Source organism: Microcebus murinus, chromosome 10 (genome assembly GCF_040939455.1).
Source record: "Microcebus murinus isolate Inina chromosome 10, M.murinus_Inina_mat1.0, whole genome shotgun sequence".
In the NCBI taxonomy this organism is placed as follows: domain Eukaryota; kingdom Metazoa; phylum Chordata; class Mammalia; order Primates; family Cheirogaleidae; genus Microcebus; species Microcebus murinus.
Window position 1 is genome coordinate 21572620 of NC_134113.1, and position 23772 is coordinate 21596391.

Consider the following 23772-nt stretch of genomic DNA (forward strand, 5'->3'; position numbering starts at 1 on the left):
GGGTTCTAGCCAGATGGTTAGTCTGCTATGGACCCATAGTGAACACTAAGAATCCACATTCCCCTGAGCATGCCAGAGTGACACTGCCAGGAAACCCTTATGTTAATAGCAATCACTCAAATAGAAATTTCCTATGTGCCAGACACTATTCTAAGCACTATTCGATTAATTCTAATTCATTTCAATCTCAAAATTCTGTCCAAATTTTACAGGTGAAGAAATTAAAGCTCAGAGAGGTTAAGTAACTTGCATAAGTTTTTACAGCTAGTAAGTGTCGGTGTGAAGATTCGAACTGTCGGCCCAGTTCCAGAGTCTATGCTCTTAACTGTTTTCCTCTACTCCCTCTATCACCAGAGTACCCTGTCTCTGTGCCTAAAGGAATCCATCAAACAATCACCTATCAATGCATTTACCTTTGGGGAAAAAAATGACTGGCCATGTGCACTATCTCCCACAGATCTATTGCCCTCTATTATCTATTTTATGAAATAGAAATTCAACTTTCCTTTTTTTTCTTTTTTTAGTTAACAGATAACTATTGCTCTTATCAGAGGAAAATGCCAGATTCCTTTTTTCATATCTTCATGGGAAAATACATCTTGACTTTACTTGTTGTTCTATGAATTCATGATGGTATAAGTACTAAATAGATACACTTGAAATGATTTTTAAGGTTATAATTTATGAATCACAGAGTCCTGACAGGTTAAAAGCTTTTTTTTTGCAATGTATCATCTATTTTAACCCTCAACCCTCTATTCTACTTAGAAGCTACTGCTTGGTGGCAAAGATTGTATTTACAATCTTCTAAATATAAAGAGGTAAATGTATTATAAAAAGCTTTGAATGTGAAATTTTCTTCACAAATGTACAGGAGATTATTGCCATAAATGTAGAAGATAATAATTTCCCTGCTTCTCACCTCTGGGACTCAATTACATCATTTTCCATCAACATTGACCAGCAGCCACATCGCACAGAATACTTTTCTAAGTGCCACATGATGTAGACACAGAAGTTAACAATTGACCTTACATCCTGAAACCTTAGCGTGTCCAGTAGTCTTGGCATTAGATGGAAGAGAGCTAGGGCAACTCCAGATGCATAAGGTCTGCAGACACCCACGTTACTCTGCCCAGATATCTGTCAGTAAGTTGCTGATTTGTCCATCCATTTAATCAGGCTCTCCGTTCATTTTGGCTCTATGCTGAGTTCAGAGAAGAGAATGGAAAAATGAGTAAGACTTGGTCACTGTCTCAAGGAGTTCTACCTACATTTTAAACACAGACAGATATGTCAAAAACTAGAATACTAAATGGAAAATGCTACAAGAGGAGGGGGAGAGCTAGATGTGTGGGAGTCAGGGAAGGCTTTCTGGACAGGTGAATCATGTTTGAACTGAATCTCAAAGAATGAATAGGTATTTTTAGCCAAATAGGGCATTGAGAGAATCATTCCAGACAAAGGATACTGCCTGTTCTCCTGCTAGGTCCAGGGACAATATGGAGAAATGGATGCCTACATTCATTCTCTCAGTCTGTCTGTCTGTCTGTCTGTCTGTCTGTCTGTCTGTCTCTCTCTCTCTCTCTCTCTCTCTCTCTCTCTCTCTCTCACACACACACACACACACACATTCATTTACTTCCCCATATATTAACCCCAAGTCTCTGCAAATTTCAAACCCATTCAAATTTCTTTTCTTTTCCGAAACTTATAAAAACTTTGGCACTTAATTTATTTTCTTATACAGTCATGTGCCGCATGACATTTCAGTCAACAATGGATCACATATATGACAGTGGTCCCATGAGATTATAATGGAGCTGAAAGATTCCTATTGCCTAGTGATTCATGATACAGTTGCCTAGAGTATTCAGTATAGTAACAGGCTGCACAGGTTTGTAGCCTAGGAGCAGTAGTCAACCCCATCTAGCCTAGGTCTGCAGTAGGCTGTGCCATCTAGATTTGTGTACATACTGCACACTCTATCACGTTCACACAACAAAGTCACTTAACAATGCGTTTCTCAGAATGCATCACTGATCACTGTTGCTAAGTGACACATGACTGTATTTGTATATATTCCAAATGTATACCCAAGGAAATTAATATTCCTTGGGTATACATTTCCTTCCAAGAAATTATGTATTGCTAGAAGGTAGGAACTTATACCCTTTGGCATTTATACAATACCTAGGATTATGTTATATATATGTGTGTGTGTGCATATATATTTCATATATATTATATATGTGTGTGTATATATACAAAACATATATTCCTTAAGTAGAAATATAAAAGAGGTTCTCAGGAACTCCAATCAGGACTTCAAAATAGGCTATATATGTGATATATATGTGTGTGTGTGTATATATATATATATTGCTTTAACAATCTTGTTGAATTAAATAAATCATAACTCCTAAAACTATTGTAGGAGCTGACCATACTAGGGATTCCCATAAGTGGAGCTGAAGAGTCTTAGTCACTTCATTGTCTGATGTAATTAAAGATTCTGAACTGCCAAAAAAAAAAAAAAAAAAAAAAACCCAGCTATGAGTGAGGCTGGAAACATTTTCCTGAGGATCAAGCTATTTTTTCTTATGACTGCTGTTCTCACTCCAATGGTAGTGGAATCCTTCTTAGATTATCCCTTAACTATAAATATAAAAGGGGTTCTCAGGAACTCCAACCAGGGCTTCAAAATAGGATTACAACAACAATCATAGAGCAACACTTCCCTGCATGTTCTAGGCCTTCCTGAAGTGCCTCCTAATGACTCATTCTAAGTGTCTCATGTCACATATGCACTGTTAACTAGACTACCTGCTGACCGTATGACATCTGCCCTTTTCTGCCTCTCGTGCTCTAGCTTATAGTGGTGATGTCTCTTGTCACCAGGACTTGAGACAGTGCCACCAGGACCTACCAAAAGTGTTCTCGGTCCCGTTAATACCCACTGAAGTTGCCAAATCTGCTGCTTATGACTGCCAAGGGCTGCTTCAGAGCTGCAGGTGCCCAATGTGTCAAAGGTATTGATGTCTGGGCTACTGGCTGTGGTGCTCAGTGTCCTCCCAGCAAGAGCACCTTGGCCAATGCCAACTGAATGTTCTGCCAATGCCACTGAAGCCTGCCAATGTGGGCACCATTGCCAGCTGCTGGTGCCCAATGCTGAGGGCACTGATATCTGCAATATGGCACCATCTCTTCTTGCTGATGAAGTTGCTGGTGCCAATTCTGCTGACTCCTTTTGTTCCCAATGTCCCCAAAATGTTTTATGATACAGCTCTTTTATTGAAGCCTCTTCAACTTAAGGCATGTCCATGGGAGCTAGCCCAGGGTGCAGTCAGAGTGCCAGATCCTGAAGTCATGCCCTTTGATGCTCACCTATTGCCCCTTGAATCAAATGCACGTGCCTTGGCCACCTTCGCTGGGCAGGGTCTTTTGAGGCTCCTGGATTCCTCATTGAACACAGACTCCTGCAAGAGCAACCCTGCCAACCACCCAAACGTTCCCACACATGACAGGTGAACACAGTCCTGTTCAAGACCCATACCACAGAGATGCAGCCATCAAGCTGGCAGATTCCTAGTCCATGGTAGAAAACAAGGAGCATTTTATCTTGTTTCAGGAAATCATACCAGTCTACCTTCAGTATATCCAGAATCTGACTATTTCTTGCTGCCTTTCTTTAGCAGCCTGTCTAAGCCACTAGCATCTTCCTTCTGGATTACCTCCACAGCCTCTAGAAAGGCCACCCTATTAGCTATTGACAGCAGTATTGATAGCAGTCAGAGTGAGTCCACTGAAATATAAGCCAGATCATGGCACATCTCTGCTCAAACTCATGCATTGGCTCCCTATTTCCCTCAGAATGAAGCCAATTCTTACAAGGCTTCCTAAGCCCTATCTTGTCTGGTCCCTGGTTACCTCTGTGACATGCTACCATGCCTCTGTGCCTGCATGCACTGCTCCAACGCCATTGGTCTCCTTATTATTCTTGGAACATATACTGAGCTCACTCCTTCCTGAGGTCCTTTGCTCTAGTTGTTTCCTCTACTTGGAATCCTCTCCACCTAGTTGCCAACCTAGTCAATTCACCATCTTTAAATCTTTGTTCAACTCTTGCCTTCTGAATCAATCTTCCCCTACCCACCCTATGTCACGCTGCCCCTCCCCCACCACACACATTCCAGCACTCCCACTCCCTCTACTATACTTTCTCTTTTTTCATAGCACTATCATTTTCTATATATAGTATATACTTTATTTATTATCCTTATTAATTATTATCTTTCTCCCCTAATTAGCAGGTAAGCTCTACAAGAAATGGTACCTTTATAGGTTTTGTTCACTGGCACATCCAGAACAGTGCCTAAAATATAGTAGGCGCAGTGTTAGTATTTGTTGAGTAAATGAGTGGATGGATGGATGGATGGATGGATGGATGGATGGATGGATGGATGGATGGATGGGTTGGTCCTCATTTTTGTAACTTCCTAAATGAATGTGGGTATACTAATTTTTGACCACTATGTAAATGCGATCCTTTGTACTGCTCTTCCCAGACAGAACATAAGTTATTCATTTGTATACTGCTAACTTTGGTTTTATGGTACATTTATCTATTTGAAGTACTTCAGTGGATGATGTTATTATGCACATGCCTTGAGGCTCTGAGAAGGGACATGGTTTTTAGATATCAAATAAATAGAATTGACATTCAGAACATTCATTATCTTCTGAAGACTCAAGTTTGCGGAAATTTTTTTTAGTTGAGACTAGAACCATGCAAACAATTTTCCTGATTAATAGTAGCATTTAAAGTTTCTGTTTGAAGAGCAAAGCAAGGTACTATATAACCACCAAACAGCTACATGAATGTCAGAAAACATGTACTGTCAGAGAAAAGAAAAAAGGACCCCATATCTTTTTCTAAATATAGCTCACATCACTGGTAGAGCTTGGAAATGTGAATGATGGTGAGCGTTGCTCAGCACCTCATTCCAGTTGTAATAAATCCTCTATCCCTCTCTAATCGGAACCCTTGCTTCATATAAAAGCTTTGCAACAAGGAAATAAATCAAAACAAATAGCGATGTTTAACAAAGAGCTCTCGGGTCAACATTATCTCAACAAGGATTTTAGAAATGAAAAGACAGTAAAAACATTTCCTTTCACTGAATTTTTTAAAACATCTCTTTTACCAAAAGCTTCTGGGAGAAGTACAACACAATCATTCCATAAAATAATTCACCCCGAAGGACCGTGTTTATGTGTGTACTTTGTCATGGCTCTGTTGGTGTCTTCATCTGCATCCCACGCAGGTCCTACGTGGCAGGTAGCTGTTCTCAAGTGGCGGCACAGGTAGAGTCCCTCTCCACGTGGACAGGAGAAGCTGAAAAGGACAGTGCCTGAGAGTAGCCCACTCACACCGCTTGCAAAGCAACGAGGAGATTGTTTTGTAGGTGTTGCAGCGTGGGTTGTCATGTTTTTCTAAGATGATGATTAATAGAACGTGTCTGTGTTGGCAACTTTACTCCCTTAACTTGTGGTCTGCCCAGTGCCTTTGACCGCAGGGAAGCCCCTACCCCTGATGGCTAGAGACTAGGCCAGTCTGGCTGGTACTTCCAGGGCTATTCTGTGCTGTTGGAAGTAGATCACGTATTGTGTCTTGACAACATTTTTTTATCTATGCAGACTTTATTGTCCACTGCTTCACTTCTAGCTTCCTCCATGATCTAAGACTTGTCAGAATCAGGGATACCTCAGGCCCTCTCTGGGCTAAACCTTAATTCATTTCTTTATTCACAAAATAGAAATTATGCAATATTAAGAGACAGTGTCTTGTCCAAAGCACTTTCCTTTCCTTTATTCCCCGAAAATATGGTGTCAAGTAATATCCAGATATTATTTCTTCACTGCTCTTGCCCTGTGCCTAAAGTTGGGAATCTTCAACTCTCTGAACACTCATGGAACCCCAAATTGGCGAGGCTCAGTGGGTGGTAGGAAAAACAGTAGAGATGTTATCGCTCTTTACGGTTGTGAGTCCATAGTGACATCCAGTCACAATTCTCTTACCTCTGGGAGTTTAGGTTTCTCTCTATTCTTTTATAGAAATTATATCCGTAACAAAGTCTGACTCTAAACAAAAAGGGGCTTTAAGCAGCAGATTCATTTGCCCATGTAGCCCTCCCTTGCTCCAGATGCATAACCCAGAGATCTTACCACACCTTGCTTCCCAATTACAGTCACGGTATATTAATCATTTCGATTCCTGCAGAAAGAATATTATTACATGGAGCACCTAGGTTCTCAGACTCCATAAAGGGCATTTTCCCAAAGACTACCTAAAACCCTTTACAAATGAGATGACATGTGAAATCACTTTAGGCTCTTTAAAATCCCATAAAGTTGTTAAGTGATATTCTTATCATTAATAGTGCTATCCATTTTGTAGACGTGTCTCTCCCAGCAAAGTCACACTGCCATAGATGGTGATGGATAGACTTTTTCCTGGGGCCCCATGGTCAGTGGATCAGCCTTTCTCTTTCATGTTCAATCAGTCTTTTAAGAGCCACTGATGAAACAGCACAGTGATGTCTAAGCCTAGGTCTCACAGCCTGTAGGAGATTTGATCCTCACACTACTCGATAGACCTGCATTTGGACTTGGCAGCACACTGGCTGCTAGCACTGCTTGTCCTGGTTTATTCTGAGGACTTCTGTTAGTCCCAGTCTTGGGTAGCAGCAGGACAGAGCAGAAGAGTCTAGAACAAGGAGCTGGCATACAGGGAAGTACCCGATGATATCAGCTGTCTATATTACAAAAGCCACATCAAGCAGGAAGTCTAAGAGTACAAAGTACATCCAAGTGGGAAAAGAGAACCCACCATCCATTGCAGTTTCCTCGGCAAGTGTAAGTAGCTGCACCTGGCACAGCAGGGCTGTTGGTGCAGGTGGGACTGCATAAACGATACATTTGTGTGTTGGAATCCAGACAGTAGCATATGCCATACAGATGACAGCCCTGGCCCACATAAGAACCTTCACCAGAGGGTAACCTGTGCTTCACATACAAGCCTCTAGCTCTCACCAGCTAAGCCGGGTAACTTCCAGACACTTGCACTGTTTTAACACAAAGATCATTAATCCCAAAGTTAGCTCCAACTATCCCTATCAGTGCTGTCATTTCCCAGAAAGGTAGGCAGACTTCCCAGGCGAAAGGCCAGCCCTCCCCCTCAATCTGCAGTGCACTCTTGAACTCAGTGCTCTTTGACTTTGACCCTCCTCACCCCTGAGTCCTCTTTTCTTATCCCTTTATGTGCCTTTTTAATGCTTCCTAAAGCTTCATCTCCTTCCTTCTCTTCCCATACAAACTCCTCAAAAGAGTAGTTTAGATTGCACCTTCCAGCTCCTCCTTTCTAACTCACACTCCGACCCAATAGAGACCAGCTCTGTGCTCTTCTCAGTAAGGTCCCCAGTAACCTATTGGCCAGATCCCACAAGCCTTCATTTTCCTCATCTCATCCCACTTCTCTGCAGCATTCCCTGTTGACTGGCAACACTCTCCTTGAAACTCTATTTCTCCCACTTATTTTCTTGCCTTGATCATTCCTTCTATGGTCTCCGGAGTATACTTCTTACCTTCTCCTTATTCATTGAAAGTATTGGTTCATTCTCAGGCCACTTCTCACATGACATCATCCCCCTCTGCAGTCTCATCCATGTGTGATTCCAGCTCCCACGCATGATGAAAATAGCTTTATTGAATGCTTTTGTGTGCCAAGTACCGTGCTAAATTCTACTTGCATTATTTCGTTGAATACGTATGACGGCTCCCAGGGGTAGATATTCTTTCCATCTCTCACATTTCTAATCAGAAAACAGATGCTTAGGAAGGATGAGTAGTTTCCTCAAGGTCAGACAGCAAACAGGCAGAGCAGCCATGACTGCCACCTGTACTGACAATGCCCATGGCTCCATGTCGCCCCAGACTGCTCCCCCGAATTTAAAGTGCTATTCCACACCACCTTTAATGTCTCATGTCTCAAAATTATTCATGTCATCCCAGTCTGTTTTTTTTCTTTCTATCTCAGCTGGTAACACACACACACACACACACACACACAAGTATCCAAGTTAGAAACTTGGGGTTTTCCTACATTTTCCCCTTCTTATCCCATGCATAGTTAGATGGTAGTGTGATTGGCAGAAAGATACCAACAAATGCAGTTTAAAAGAAATGAAGCTTATTTTAGATGTGAAAGATGTGAAAACTTATGGCTATGCAAAACAAGAGACAATGCAATGGAATGTCAAATGGAAGTACAGGCTTTCTTTGATTGTTCTGCATGAAATTTCTTTATTTTGGGGTATATTTGCATTCATGGAAAGGCTACTGCTAGAGACCCTCATCATATAGTGGTGTAAAGAATAGAACATTTATTTCTCTCATATAACAGTCCTGAAATGAGCAGTCCAGGCTAACAAGTTGGCTCTGCTCTATGCAATTCTGGAAGGAACCAGGACCTTCTACGTGTTAATCTGCTACTCAAAGTGCAGTCCATGGACCAAGCATTAGCATCACCAGGAAGCTTGTTAGAAATGCAGAGGCTCAGATCCCCTTCCATGGAATTCAAACAAGATTCCCCATGTGGTTCTTATGCATATTAAGGTTTGAGAAGCCTTTCCCAAACTCTAGGGCAAGGGTGGGGAACCTTTTCATGTTGGAAGGATCCATTAATCTAGCTGTAACCAAATAAGGCCACATTCAAGAAAGTTCAATTAGATATACTTAAAAATGTATGTTATTTTGTAAAAATCTAACTACTATGTACTTAATAATTTCAAATAATGAAAACTATTTGTTCATTTTAAAGTTAACTAATCTTTTAATGATTTTGTTTTGTCTGCTTTTTGTTGGAAAACATTTGAATATTTGGTTGCAGCATGGAGGTCTGTAGTTTCAATTGATCTTCTAGATGGATATCAGTCATTTGTGACCTTAAGGGCATCTCGATTGGGTTAGGTAGGAGAAGGTAGATTTATAGCAATAAGTGGTTGAAACACCAGAAAGCATTTTGGAGCATGTTGCCAAAGGTATGAGTATTCTACTGCATTTTTTCTATATTTCAGTTGGATCTTTCTTAGCATCAAACAATGAGTTTAAAATGTCATCCACTGAGAACTCAATCAATTCCATCTGTAGTTCTTTAGATGCCTTGGTGATATCAACTAGGTGAGGCTAAAATGCTAATTTGAGTGCAATGGCATGATTGTCAAAGTCAGTGAACCCTTCGTTGTATTCTCCAATTAATAGATCTATAACAGTATGTATTCTTCAACTGATTCACATATATCATCCTGCTCATCAATGACCTTTGCTAACCAGGGAAAATGTTCATTCAAAATCTCCTTTTGAAGAAGTATTTGTAAAAAAGATACCTTTTTTTGATATGCTTGGATTTTTTGCCACATATTATATATAGACTTAGTTTTACTTTGCAAAGAGATTTTCAAGACATTTTGATTTGTCATGAATCACACAGAAATGCTACATTCCTATAGAAATCTTCTTTCAATAATTCACCTTGCTGATTCTGTTCTTCATAAAAATTAATTATCTGTTCTTGCAGAGATAAAATTTTGGCTAACAGCTGTCCCTGCGATGGCCAAGGCACTTTAGAATGATATGGTAAATACACACTGAATATCACACTGAACTTTACCATGCTATGAAACTGATGATGCTGTGTTGCATTTGCATAAATATAGTTAACAATACTTATAACTTGTTGCAAAGTGTCACTTAAAATAGTTGCTTTAGCACAGAGATTTTGCTGATGCAAGATACAATGAAAAGAAATGGGAGCATCTACATCTGTTAATACATTTTTTATCTGTTCAATAAACCCTTCATGTTTTCCTGTTATGGAAGGTGCACTGTATGTACATACACTCACTAAATTTACCTAATTCAGTCCAACTCCGTGACATTTATCTTGAAAGTTGAAGATATCTATTCCCCATGTTCCATTTTGCAAGAGTGCCCAAAGCAAATAACTCTTCGTAGCAAAGAAAATCTTCTGTTATGACCCGAATGAAGTATAAAACCTGTGCTGAATCAGTAGTATCAGTTGATTCATACTAAGTGATTGAATAATGTACATTTTCTTTTTGAAGTATTGCATAAAATTGTTCTGCTAAGTTGAAGGCTAATTCATGCTGCTGATCGCTTATGGCTCTCCTTGAAGGAGATAGTTGTTTATACTTTGAGACATTATTGGGGTCTAAGCATCCTACGACTTTGACAATGCATTCTTTCATAATTTCTACATCACTGAATGGCTTCCATTTTTTCCTGAGTATATAAGCTACTTTATAAGTTGCTTCAGTGGCATCATTTCCAGGTCTCATTGCTGCTTGAAAGAATTTGTCTTTGCTTTTTTGCATCTTTTAATTCCATGCCCCTCATTCTAATTTAAAATATTTGTGGCCCTTATCAGTGTTATAATGCTGATTAACATTGAATTTCTTTAATGTTGGTACTGCAGTATCACAAAGCAAGAAAATCATCTTATCTTTAGCAGAAACAAGATAATATTGCAATTCCCAATCCTCATTAAAAAAATCTGTTTTCTTCCTTCAGTATTATTCTCCTGGACTTCTTGACATCGTGGGCTGTTAAACAGACAGAGTTAAAAATCCTGTTAAGCTGTGCAACTCTTCACAAATTCCAGTTCAAACAGAAACACAGTGCACTGCTGTCAAAAGCTGGTAACAGACTGGCGTGCCCAACCCCCATGAACTCTCACCAACCAGCCTCGTCACTAGTGGCGCCAGTCAGGCAGGGGAAGTTAGAACTAAATCAGGAGCGTAGCAGCCATCAATTTCGCCCTATGGCTTCATAATGTTCTAATTGTGCCAGTCAATCTGGGAGGATTATTTCATTGCAACTTATTGTATTCTTTGGTATTTAAATACATTCATTTTTTAAATAAAATAAAAATATAAAAGACAAATAAAATGTATTAAGAGAAATAAAGGATTTGTTCTGTAAAATTTGGATTCAGTCCAAAAGCCACACTTAAGGAGCTAGAAGGCTATGTATGGTCTTGAGGCCTCAGGTTCCCCACCCCCGCTCTAGGGTGTTGTTTTGCCGGTGTGGTCAAAGCGGGAGTGCAGGCACCGATATTCCAGCTCATGGGAATAAAAGGAAAAAGAAAAATTCTAGAGTAAGGAGCTTCCTTTTGGTTGGGGGTGACCTGGAAGTTTCAGGCAACACTCTCACTACCATCCCATAGGCTCAATCATATTTTCACGGCAGCAACCAGTGATATGCTTTGTCTCTAGGTTGGCAGACATGAACCCAATTTAAGCCCCATTATGTGGAAGAAGAGGGACAATAAGTAGTGTCTGACTCAATTCTGTAACACATGCAGACATAAAAATACCTGTCTAATCTGCTATTGGCCTTTTAGGGTTCCTTATTCTCTTGGCCTAATTACCATGCCAGTTTCATTTTCTGGTTTCATAATGTGTTACATGGAGAACTACTTTTCTTTGTGTAATCTCAAATCTATTATAACATATATCTTCTTCTTCCTCTCTTTATTTCCTTTACCTGTTTTATTATTATTATAATACCTTCTCCTTGCTGTATTTTCCATCTCGTGGCTCCATCATCTCATAAGGTATTGTCCTTGTCTGCACAGACAAAGCTGGAGGCAGGCAGAGAAGAAAAATGACATAGATATAGATGATATAGATGTAGACATAGAGATATGAATGACAGACCCAGAATATTTCAAATAAAACCAAGAAATTAAGAGAATAAAACCACAGTGATCACGTCACCTTACAAAAGTCTTCTAGATTGGTGGTTTTCAAACTTTTCTTTTTAAAGCAGAGAAAGCCTTTCTTCCTCTTCTTACCTATATAACACACTTAAAACATGATTTACTATGGTTCAAGTAGATTAAGCAGTCTCAGAACCTGGGCTGCTCAGCTGCCCTGTAGCTAAACCTCCAGGAAACCCCCGAACCACACAGAGCACTGTCCTACCGTCTCTCTGCCCCCTGTCACCTGTGATGTTAATAGTGTATGCTCTCTGAGGTCAGGTATGCTTTAAGAGGTTCTGGAGGAAAGTCATTGTGAGTTCAGGTGAACAAGAACAACAAACAAGGTATTTGGTAAAATATGTCAATATATCTAAATTTTCCCAAGCCTGGATTTTCACTGCTACCTCCAATTTCTGTCCCAGCTTAGGTTTTTCCCAGACTTTGGAATTCAATTAGTTGAATCAGATTCCTCTGTTGTGAGCCTCTGTTAAGCATGCCTACTGCCTGCCCACCACTCTGCCTCTCAGATTATGGACTCAGATTATAGAGTGCTGGGCATAGACTTCCCTTCATGCTCAGCAATACTGCTGGCCTGGCAGGCCCCTGGAGCTATCTTTTCCTAGCTCTGTCATGCCAGATGTTCCTGCTAGAAAGAGTTTCATCATGGCTAATTTGAGAAAGCAGTCACAGTATTCCCTGCAGGTACAGCTAAAGACACATGAAAGACATGTGGATGCCATCTGACCTTTAGTCTACATGTCCTATTATATATATATATATATATATATATATATATATATATATATATGCACATATATATATACATACACACACATACATATATTAGTTTTATCTTTGGGTGTATTTTCTCTTTTCTGGGCAAATAAATTGGACACTAATTGAAAGTTAATTTAAAAATCATGGATTTATACATTTTAGGAATTATAAAGAAGCTTTGAGCTAATTGGTCCAAGAGCTGCCTTTTCTACACAACACCACTGCAGCTTAGGAGGTGAAGTAGCTTGCCCATGGTTACACAGCTAACAGAATCAATACTTCCAGGCTATAGAAACAAAATCCATTGCATTTTATAACACAATAAGCTACCTGGAATTGTGCCTTGGTGTTGGAGGTTTTAAATAGTTATCAATGTTATTGTTAGGCAACAAATATAACCTTAACTTTCATAATGTGGAGTACAAAATGCAAATCTTCCCCACAAATGGATACCATACCACTGAAATGAATTTGTCATTTTACTTTCATGTGTTCATTAAATCACTTAATAAACATTTAGCAAATGCCTGTCATGTGTGAGATGCTCTGCTGGGCACTTGAGCAACTTCAGAAATGATTAACACCTCATTTCTCCACCAAGGGGATGGGCAGTCCACTTAAGAAGACAAATACTCACCTTTCTGACTGTTATTGAGAGCAGATTTTAATAATGCCATAATAGAATTATATGCAAATTACTACAGAAATCTAGCAGAAGATATGATTTTTACTCTGGAGTAGTAAACATTAGAGAAAGCTTCACATAGGAGGTAATGTTTACACAACACCTTTTAAGGATAGATAGAATTTCAATAGGAGAAAAGGTAGAAACAGCATGCTTGGCAGAGAGAATGACATGAGCAAAAATATATGGAGGTATATTAGGTATGCAATGGATTATGCCCCAGCAATCAGACTCATACAGTAAAGAATTACTCAGTTTAGGATCAATAAAGATGCAGGACATAGATGTTTGTACGTGACACTAAGGTAGCTTGGGAAGGACGTTAGTGTTGACTCAGCTCAGCATCCCTAATCTTTCTCAGTCTCATAGAGATGCATTTCCCAATGGATTCATAGATTAAAGACTTTAGGTTATATCTATAGGCACAGCGGATAAACACCAAGGGTTTTGAAATGAGGAATGACTCTATTCAATTTTTCCCTGTATATGAAAATGTCAGTAGTTTATGGCAACGACAAAAACCATTTTTCTTACTTATGGGTCTGCGGGTCAGCAGTGGTTCAGCTAACTTCAACTGGACTTTCCTCAGCCCCATGGAGCTAGGGCAAACTCCAAGCTTTAACTCTTTGGGTTAAATTTGGGGTCGAGTCTTTATTTTTCTCCTAGAACCAGCAGTTAGGCAACGACTCAGCACTTGCCATTCTTACAGTAGAGCCTAAGAACACAAAAGGATTCGTGGGCCACAGAAACACAGAGGCCTCGTCTGTAAACCTGCACGCTGACACTTCTGCCCATCTCACGGGCCAACATCGATGGGACTGGGAAGCAACTCTAGCCACGGTGAGATACGTGGTAGATTCCGTGGCAAAGGGCACAGAGGCATAATTCTAATGCAGGGAGAGAACAAAGAATTGGAAACAACTCAATCTATTAATACTTCAGTGACCTCGTTGGACCTTGTTTTTGAAAAATAACTGTCAGCTGAAGAGGAAAGGGAGAAAAGATGTTAGCAGACATAAACTCTTTCTAAAACAAGATAAAGAAGGGAGGGAGTAAGGGTAGGAGGAAGAGATGAGAGAGGAGAGGAGTGCTTTGACTGGAAGTTGAAAAGATTAGGAGCCCAGGGCAGAATATTATGCAATTCTAAATGCTCTAACTGTGCAGGGCTCTAATTTAGGGCAGTGGAGAGGGAAGAAAACTAAGAGTCATTGAATAGCTATTATATTCAGAGCACTGTGCTAGGCAATTGATATATCCTATATCATATAATCCCTACAACAACACTTGCGGGTTGGTATTATTATGCTTATTTCAGAAAAGATGAAACTGAGGCTCAAAGAGGTATGTAACTTGCCAAGGATAACCCAACAAAGAAGTAGCTCTGCTAGGGTTGTCAGAGTCCAAAGTCCATTTTGGAAGAAGGGAACTGAACTGAGAGACATCTTAGAAATCAAATTTATAGGACTTGCTGTCCTAATTAGATATGATGGTAAACAGAAAGAGGAAAGTCAGATAACTCTTAAGCTTCTGTGTGGGCGAGGGAGTGATAGGTCCTTCATTAACTGAGATGGGAAACAGAGTGGGAAAGCTAGTTTTTGAGCTGAAGATACATTTTTTTTTTTACTTATGTTGATGATACCGATACATTTGCGTGAGATGTCCCACAAATGTTCAGAAATTTGTTTCTCAGAGCTCAAGAAAAGAAGGAAGTCCTGGAGAAATCACTCCAGAAATAGGGGCAAAAGCATTCCAAGCATGGAAAATTCTATTAGCAAAGATACAACTGGGTCTTGTACAGTTCATGTTCAAGGAATGGCTAGCAATTTACTGTACTGTTTGGGCATACGTGTGTCTAATCGCATTTATTGGGTACACATAGCAACATAGTAGATTAGGCTGATCTCAATTCGCCTTGAATGCTGGAATAGGACATTTGGACTTCTCTCAAGGAGGAGCCACTACACGGTTTTACACAAGGGCTGACTTCAGAGTCTGGCTTTTAGGAAGACTCGTGTAGTAGCAAGATACAAGCTAGACCAAAGGTGTGAGGCCATGTGGAAGACTATTGCATTCGTTTTTGTAAGCACTAACAAGAACCTAAACAGGGGAGTGGCAGTAGGAACAGAAATAAAGGAACAGATGGGAGAATTGCTTTGGAAGAAATTATTGTGCAGCACAGTAACCATTCTGCATATCGTTAAATATGCGTCAAGTTAATTTTGTAACTTCATTCGGCTCTAATGGTTTCCTCTCTTCAGGTGTGCAGAGCCTTCATGATTTATTGGTCATCTGTTCATATATTTTAATTAAGAGTTATAATTTCCATGAGGGAGAGACTATGACTCTTTTGTTCTCTACTATTGCCACAGCATTCATCAGGATAGGCACCGATTAAATACTTACTGAATGCATGGATGGATGGATGACTACTGCCCCTGCACAAATCAGCATACCCGTTTCCAGGGTCTTCAGTCTTGCTCTTCCCTGCCCCTGTCCGTCCTCCCCCCGCCATATATTTCCCTCCCTCTCACTTCTTTAAGGTTGGTCTGGGAGAACTTGCCTTACAAGAATAATCAGACCACTGAGCAGTCTGCATTCTGTGAGATACTGCTGTGATGGTTGTTGGCTTTTTGTCTTCCAATCATTGCCTTCAGCCAAGCTCAACTGACTCTCTCCTTACTATTTCTTAATATCATCTCAGACATATACAATAGCTTTCCAATCATGTAATATTTTGGAAACTTAGCTCCAATCCATTTTAAGCCTACAGTTTTATTTTCTTCACGTCCCCCACCCCAAATTTAGGCATCCCCAAAGGCACTGGCACCTCTCTCCTTTATGATCCTAAGTTATCCGGCATCGGGACAAGAAGGAGGGATTGGAGGGAACAGGCAAACTTATTTATGCTTAACTATCAATACATTTGCCTTGCAGTCCTCTTGTGGGTTCCCTGATTCTTTGGCTAACACTGACCATCCACAACCTCTGTGTGGCAGTTGGCCACTGATGGTTCCCTCAAAGGAGTGACATGCAAGTGCTTGGGGGCAACCTGTGGGAACCCCATTGCACAGTTCTCTGATGTGGGACAGCTGACTCTTCCACAGATGGAGTCACGAGGACACCATAAGCTTGTCACCAGTGTCTACTGCTGGGGTGATCAGCTTCTTCAATGGGCTAACAGCAAGACCTCCCTGATAGGCTATTAATTTCAACTCCAGTGATACTCTCTTCCTTCCTCCTTTCCCTTTCTTCCTTCTTTCTTTATGGGGCTGCAGTGAGTGGTGTGGTTAGCAGTTAGTTCAACCACCTCTCAATAGGTCCTGGAGAATACATTTAGCCCCAATATTTTTGTAACTCTCTACAGAATATGAAAGTACTTAATACCTCCGAGCCTACTCTTTGTGTCCTAGTCTCCAATTGTACACATATATCACATCCAGTTATTTGTGAATGCCACTAAACTTCATTTTGCAAACCTCAAGTTGTCATTTACATTTGTAGCTACTGTGTAAGAAATACTGAGTTAAGTGTTACGTGAACAAACATTTAATGAGTAGCTAAAATGGGTCGGTTGATGTAAAAATGAAATATGAAAGTCTGATGCCATTCAGACTCCAATGCAAATAATGAATTGCACTGTAACTTTCAAATAGAGGGCGTTTAAACCGCAAAATGGAAACTAGATTAGGGAGTAGAACAACAGGAAAGAGTAAAGGAGAAAAATAACTTTAAAATGAAGGAGTAAGGAGAATCTCAAAAATGAGAACTCTGCAGAGCGACAGAAAGTGACAGAAATCTTAACATGTTTAAGATTAACATCTGAATCCCTGGTACCCAGGCTAATCTTTTCTCTGCTCACAAATCAGACTCATATAGATTTCCATTAGTATTTATCTCCTTGAATCTGAAGGAAGAGGAAAATCTATGCTGTGTTTTGCCCAGTTTTGCAGTTCCCATCATAAATTTCAGTGAAGGCTCACGTCCGGTCAATGAGGTACCGGCTGTCCTTAATAACTGAAGTATCAGATGGATGGTATGGCAGGCAAAGCAGCCCAAGTTTTAGAAGTGAGTCACTTCAAAAACCAACAGCCACAAATTCAGCTGAAATTTCAAATCAAAGCTAAAAGACTAGAATAATCCATACAAAATTTTAAACCCAGAAGTTCCTCTTGCTTAAATTACTTTCACACTCCAATTTAAACTCAGAAACATTATGTTGCTGTCACACTTCTTTGTTCTTCTAAAGTATTTTTAAAAAAATCCGTATATAGCTGGCAAAAAATAGGAGGCTGTCTGCCAGCCAGCTCTCTATTCATGCCTGACATACTGTGGAGTCGATACAGAACACATGGTCCTAAAACACCCAAAAGCCTCTTCTTCACTGGTTCACCCCGGCAGTATGTTTCTCCAGCATGTTTGCACTACCTACAATACATGTCTTGCATAAGCATGAATTCCTTTTGAATGTTTAAGTCATGCGGTATTTTTCACATGCTTCACTATTGTACCTACGAGGCTTATCATCTATGCTTCGGAAGGGCACGTCCTTGTGCCTTCAGCATTGAATTTAATGCCACCCAACTGACATCATTTTCAATTCCATCCAACAGAATGCCAATAATGTCTATAATAGAAGTTTGACACATTTAGATCTTCCAAATACAGAGTTAATTTAGCAGCTAAATTGGAAATTTCTGGGTGTATTTTTGAAAACTAATCCAGCATGAAAATTATTAATGGCTTAAAATTATGCATCGAGTATTTTCTTTTTCTTTATTTGATTATCCAGGAAGATCTGTTGCTTCATATCAGATAAGTTTCCAAGAAGAAATATGCCTTCTGTTGTTGGAACACAAGGTAAACAGTGTAAATTAATCCTAATGTGATTTCTTTCCTTACAGATGAGACCCATTGGTCACGATGGCTACCATCCCACCTCTGTAGCTGAATGGCTGGATTCCATCGAACTGGGAGACTACACCAAAGCCTTTCTCATTAATGGCTACACATCGATGGACCTGTTGAAAAAAATCTGGGAGGTTGAACTTATTAATGTAAGTTGGTTTCTTAATGACTCCTTACACAGTCAACCCTTGATAAAGAAGCTTTTGTTGCAGGTGGGTAATTTTTTCTTCTTTTATAACTGTTTGGACATTCAACGTGGATTCACAGATAAGCCTTCTGTTTTAAATATCTATCTTTCAAGCTGCAGAGTCACTGTCTTTTGAAGTTTTGATGTAGGGAACTAAGAGATAAAGAGAACTCTCGGGGTATTTTGCAATATCTAAGGAAACCTTCCAAGAATCTTTGTGTTTCTTCCTCTTTATGACATTTTGCCAGTGTAGGTTATGGATGTGATAACAAATAGTCTCCCATTCTGATCTTTGCTTATATTCACTGTTGAAGATTTAAATTATCATTTTTTCGTTTTCTATCTCTATTATGTTTCCTGGTCTCTGTTCCTTAATTGTATAGATAAACACCATCCTTGAGGAGACTACTTTTGTTCTTACTAAATAAGTTGCTGTAATATCAAAATTTCATTTTCTAAAGCTGGTGTCTAATCTTATGTTGTCTCTGTTTTATTCATATACTTGGCATAGATTTCCTATAAAAACTGGCCAACATATGTTACCATATATTCAAGCCCAAAGAGATCAACTAAATCTACATAAATTATTTTGATACTTTTCTCATTTCATTTTTACTTCTGTTGTTTTTCTAATGGCATAAATAAACAAATGAATGAGAAGATAACATAAAATGATCATGCATTTGAATTATATTTGGCACGTAAACATTTCTTTTTAAAAGTGACAGTAAGAAACCCTTTAATCTTTTAGAGAAATTTTTTTTAGTTTTGTATTTTAATGATCGGGGGAGAAAAGCATTCATAAACTGAAAGGTAAAGAAAACACATTTCTGCTGGTTCAAAGGTCTACTGTCTATGCTGCTTTCTCTCCCAAGGTCCAGTTCCTACATATTACACGTCATAACTTATTTCAAATTATAAGTAACTACTTATTCTTTGCTTTTAAAAGTCTGTCTTAAAAATATCTTTTCTAGAATACCTTACAGAAATTATTCTTGAATCTAAAAATCACAGTAAATAGACAATTCTTGGCTTCTAATTTGCCATCAGTAACTTCTCCTTAACATTTTGCTTATCCTGTCACAAAAGATATTATTTCAGAAGAAACTCACTGTCCGACTTAAAACATCTGGTTATTTTCATTTGTAGTCTGTGTGGCAATGGAATTAACTGAAGCTGTGCTGCTTTTTCGTTGCATCAGCCTGAGGTTTCAATTCTCTACCAACAGCTTGACCCGGATCTCGTAGCTACTCTTAGGTATTTGTTCAAGGGGGTATCTTCCATAGATCAACCAACCAAGCTTCCAGGCTGACTTGCATGCCAGTTAACGGGTTAGTGCTATAGCTTGACCAACATCCCTATGTAACATCTTCTGGATAATATTGTTCCTCTCTGAAGAATACCTACAGTAGGTAGCACATGAGTCACTCACCTGAGTGAGTGGCATTAGCAGTAATCCCCCTTGGAAAGAATGGATTCCAATAGGACTCTCTTATAACACGTGTTCTTTAAAGCAAGGATCATTGACAATGTGAGGCTCTATGTCTCTGAAAATCCATATGCTTAACTAGTGTTTAAGATGTGGGATCCGACCCTCACTTTCTATAGTGCTTATGATACCAGTGGTCTAGAGATCTTTGCTTAGTGACTGCAATTGGGCCTTGGAGACAGCTACGGTTACCGCAGGGACAGTGATGGCCCCATCTTTACTGCCAGGGCTCAGAGACTGATCCACCACCACCCATGGGGACAGTCAGCCTTGATTTAAGACAGAAAAATGGTCTTTTCCACTCGTGCTGGCTCTTAAGGATTTTCCCTTTAGCTACACTTGCTATAATACAATCTGACTTTAATCCAGGAAGAAGAAGTGCCTGTCACAAGCATTGCATCTAAATTCGAAAACATAGTCACTACCTTTTAGATTTTAAGGCTTAACTCCTCTGGCCTGGAGCATACCATCTGTGTACACCACCAGCCCAGTGTATTTTCCTTAAAGTAAACTTACTGAATTTAAAGTTCCTTGTGATGTCTCTATGAGCAAAATTCACACGCTTGGTGGTGAGGCTCTGCAAGTCATTTAACTCAGTGGATTTAATAATTATGGACAAAAATGGATCTGAACTTTTAGAATTGGAAATCAGAAAATAAAATTTTTATGCTCACTAGAACTGGGTAGTTCATTAGATGGTTTGGGTTTATTGGGTTTTAAAATAAGAAAAAGGCAAAATGTGTGGCTTTTGGTTAACAAAGCTTTTGACTAATCTGAAATTCAAGACTTTTGTTTATCCCAACTAATGAGGAAATGTGCCCAAATATGAGGTAGTTTCATATTTAATATATGGCTTCAATAATCCTATACTAATAACCCGTAATTTTTTTGTTTTCTAGCCTAAAGGGAGTGTATAGTGACCTTGATTTAGAGCAAAGCCTTTTAGAGAAGTTCACATCCTGAATCACTGTAATGAGTGGCTAGTTTTAAGGAAACCAAATTACTCCACTAACTGCTGTTCTATGTAAAGAGAGAAGTGCAAATGTAGACTGTGTTTGACACAGAGGTCTACTGGTGGAGGGGAGGAGAACAGAGGATGAGAAAATGAACTGCTGATATGCTTATAAATTATTTTAGCATCGTTACAGAGTGTTGGGTCAGCTTTCAGTGTCACACGGTTGTATGCTTGGTATTAGACAAAAATTAATATATTCTCAGTGAGTATAATGAATTTATTCAAAGTATTTCAACGAGGAAATGAAAACTATACAAAGTTGTAATTTGAGAAGTACAAATATATATTTGAAATTTTAATCTTTCAGAAAAAAGCTCCCAAAGGTCTATTTGTTGGTGGAGTACATTATTGCCTTTGATAAACAAGGTGATTTGAACAAGCCAAGAGGTGTTGGTTATGAAGCTACACAAAGTGCAGGGATGGGAGAGATTAGTGGAAATCTTAATATCAGCATTGTCAGCAGTGGAAATAGAGCAAAGAGAAACTTTTATGACATGAAGTATTGCCTATTTTACAGGCCCATGTGTGTCCACACTTAGACAATGAAATATAGGCCATTAATCGTTCCTTTATTCTTTAATCTATGCTTCATATTCAGAAGCTGATGTTTTATCGATAGTTCTGTTTTGCTCCTCTGTCTGCCACTATCATAAATAAGATCATTAATACTACTCTCATTGTTGTATCGATATTTCAGTGTTAAAATATGAATATGTTGGGAGAGATTGTCAGGCAAAATGTTCCTACTGGCTGGCTGGACCTCTGGTTTGAATTATAGTCCCATCCAAAGGCTTGTTAAGAGAATTAAAGACTAGTCAACAATGCATAAGTACGTGAATTTCTTTTTAACTCAGAAGGTCACAACGACCTTGCATGTGATATTAGCAAGTGTAAACAACAGTTTCTACTGCTATTGCCAACCTCAACAGCCATGCATGGGGGAAATTTTAGATAAAAGGGCTATATATTGTCTTAGTTCTATGACAATAGAAATGTATATGGTTTAATTATGTAATAAAAATACCTATCTTAGAAACAATGCAGATAACCTCTTATCCATCTTCTAGACAAAAAAAAGTATTGAAATTATGACAATGTTAATTTATTTTACTTCTGCATGCCTACTAAAGGGATGTGGGTAAGACTAAATAAATTTAAACACTGCCTAATTTAGTAATTTATGAATTTCAGTGAACACATGATTAATTTCTTCTCATTGGCCTTACCATTATTTACCAAGAAAATAATTCTAGCCCAGACTTATAATATCCTATGGTATTGATAGTAATAAAAGTACCCATTTCATGGATAAAATAAAATTCATATTTCAATGCATTCTTAAATATCTGCTTGTAAGTAGAAGAATAGCTTTTAAAAATTTAACTACAATGCTTATTTGTTTTTTAAATACCTTTGGGTAGAAACAACCAAAATAACTAAGGTAGCAATACCCATACGTATCTCATGAAAATTATTTCATGTGTCCCAGGAAAATAATTTAGAATTATTTTACAACAGTAAATTGATTAGAAGACCATTTGCTTCTTGCCTAATAGCTGCTGAAAATGTATTTACATCGCTCTTTCATTTAGGGACTGTCAGATTTCTTTCCTTTTTTTTTTTTCAATGTTGAATTTAATATTGATTTAATTTCTACCTTTCCAGGGAAATTTTGTAATAATCCAACCACTTGGAGATGTACTAATAATTTTCAAAGGAAACTTTCTAATTTTACATTCTTTAATATTGTAACTTTGGTTGCATTAAATACTGTAGAGATATTATCCTATGAGTATCAGATTTAGACTTATTACTTGCTTTGATTTTATATATATATATATAATCAGTATTATCAACTCATACTCCTGTCGGCCCTACCCTCATTGCTAAAACTGCAATTAAATTTATTCCCTAAAAATTTTTTCATGTTGTGTAAGTGTGTGTGTGTGTGTGTGTGTGTGTGTGTGTGTGTGTGTGGTTTGCATGTTGGATAAAGGCAAATTGTAACTTAATGCTCACAACCAAGAAAAATAATCAGCAAATTCACAAATTGCAGGGGAGGAATGAGAAGGATAAAAGTTCTAATTCCACTTCTAAACCAATTATTTTAAGTAAAAGGTTATGTGTTCACTACAGGACATTAATACATGAGAAATATTCATATTTCCGCACCAGGGAGGCTCCATCAGTCAACACTTCAAATATTAACAACTTTAATCAAGGCCAAAGGCTTTAACTAAATGACTGGGTGGGAGTATTCAAGTGAAGAGCAAACTTGATAAATTATCTGTGGATTTAAGTATTTCATTTATGCCCATATGCAGTACAGTTGGCTCATTACAAGCCTTCAGGGCAGCTAGACACAATCTCTGAGCTTTGGACGTTATCAGGCATATTTCAGGCAAAGGCCTTGGACTCTACCACCATACCCCCACACCTAAATCTCAGGCTTTTCTAGGGAGTCTCTTGAAGCTTCCCTCACTTGGCCCAAGTTTCTGAAAAAGTACCCTTGTCCCTTCCTCATACAAGATGGACAGTCTTCTCCCAAATAAAGACTCACTCTTCAGTGATTCTTAGCCGTTTCATATATGGTATGGAGGTTGGTGATGGGCTAAGTCTGGCATTATTATTTCTACTATCCTTCAGTGCATTTTGCAAACACGTCTATTATACGACTCTCAACTTAGGAGCCTTGACCTAAACTGAGATAGAATTATACTTCAATAAAATGCACTTAACCACTTAAAACTTCATTGGCACTAATATAGCTTTTCTTTTGATTTCAAATGAATTTACATTCTTGCAGTGCCTCAGGATAAAAATTATACAACATGTTTTATATTAAAGTGTTGATATTGGAATTAGTAAAACA

General features: G+C 38.7%; 1 protein-coding gene across 11 annotated transcripts in view; it reads left to right on the plus strand.

Moving 5' to 3' along the window:
- ANKS1B (ankyrin repeat and sterile alpha motif domain containing 1B) overlaps nucleotides 1-23772 on the plus strand; it is a 1022908-nt gene that overhangs the window by 716669 nt on the left and 282467 nt on the right. For all 11 annotated transcript variants that reach the window (XM_012787601.3, XM_020287904.2, XM_012787602.3 and 8 more), the window contains one exon: nucleotides 18206-18358. In XM_012787601.3, the coding sequence (XP_012643055.1) occupies nucleotides 18206-18358 (153 nt within the window). The remainder of the gene's footprint in view (nucleotides 1-18205; nucleotides 18359-23772) is intronic.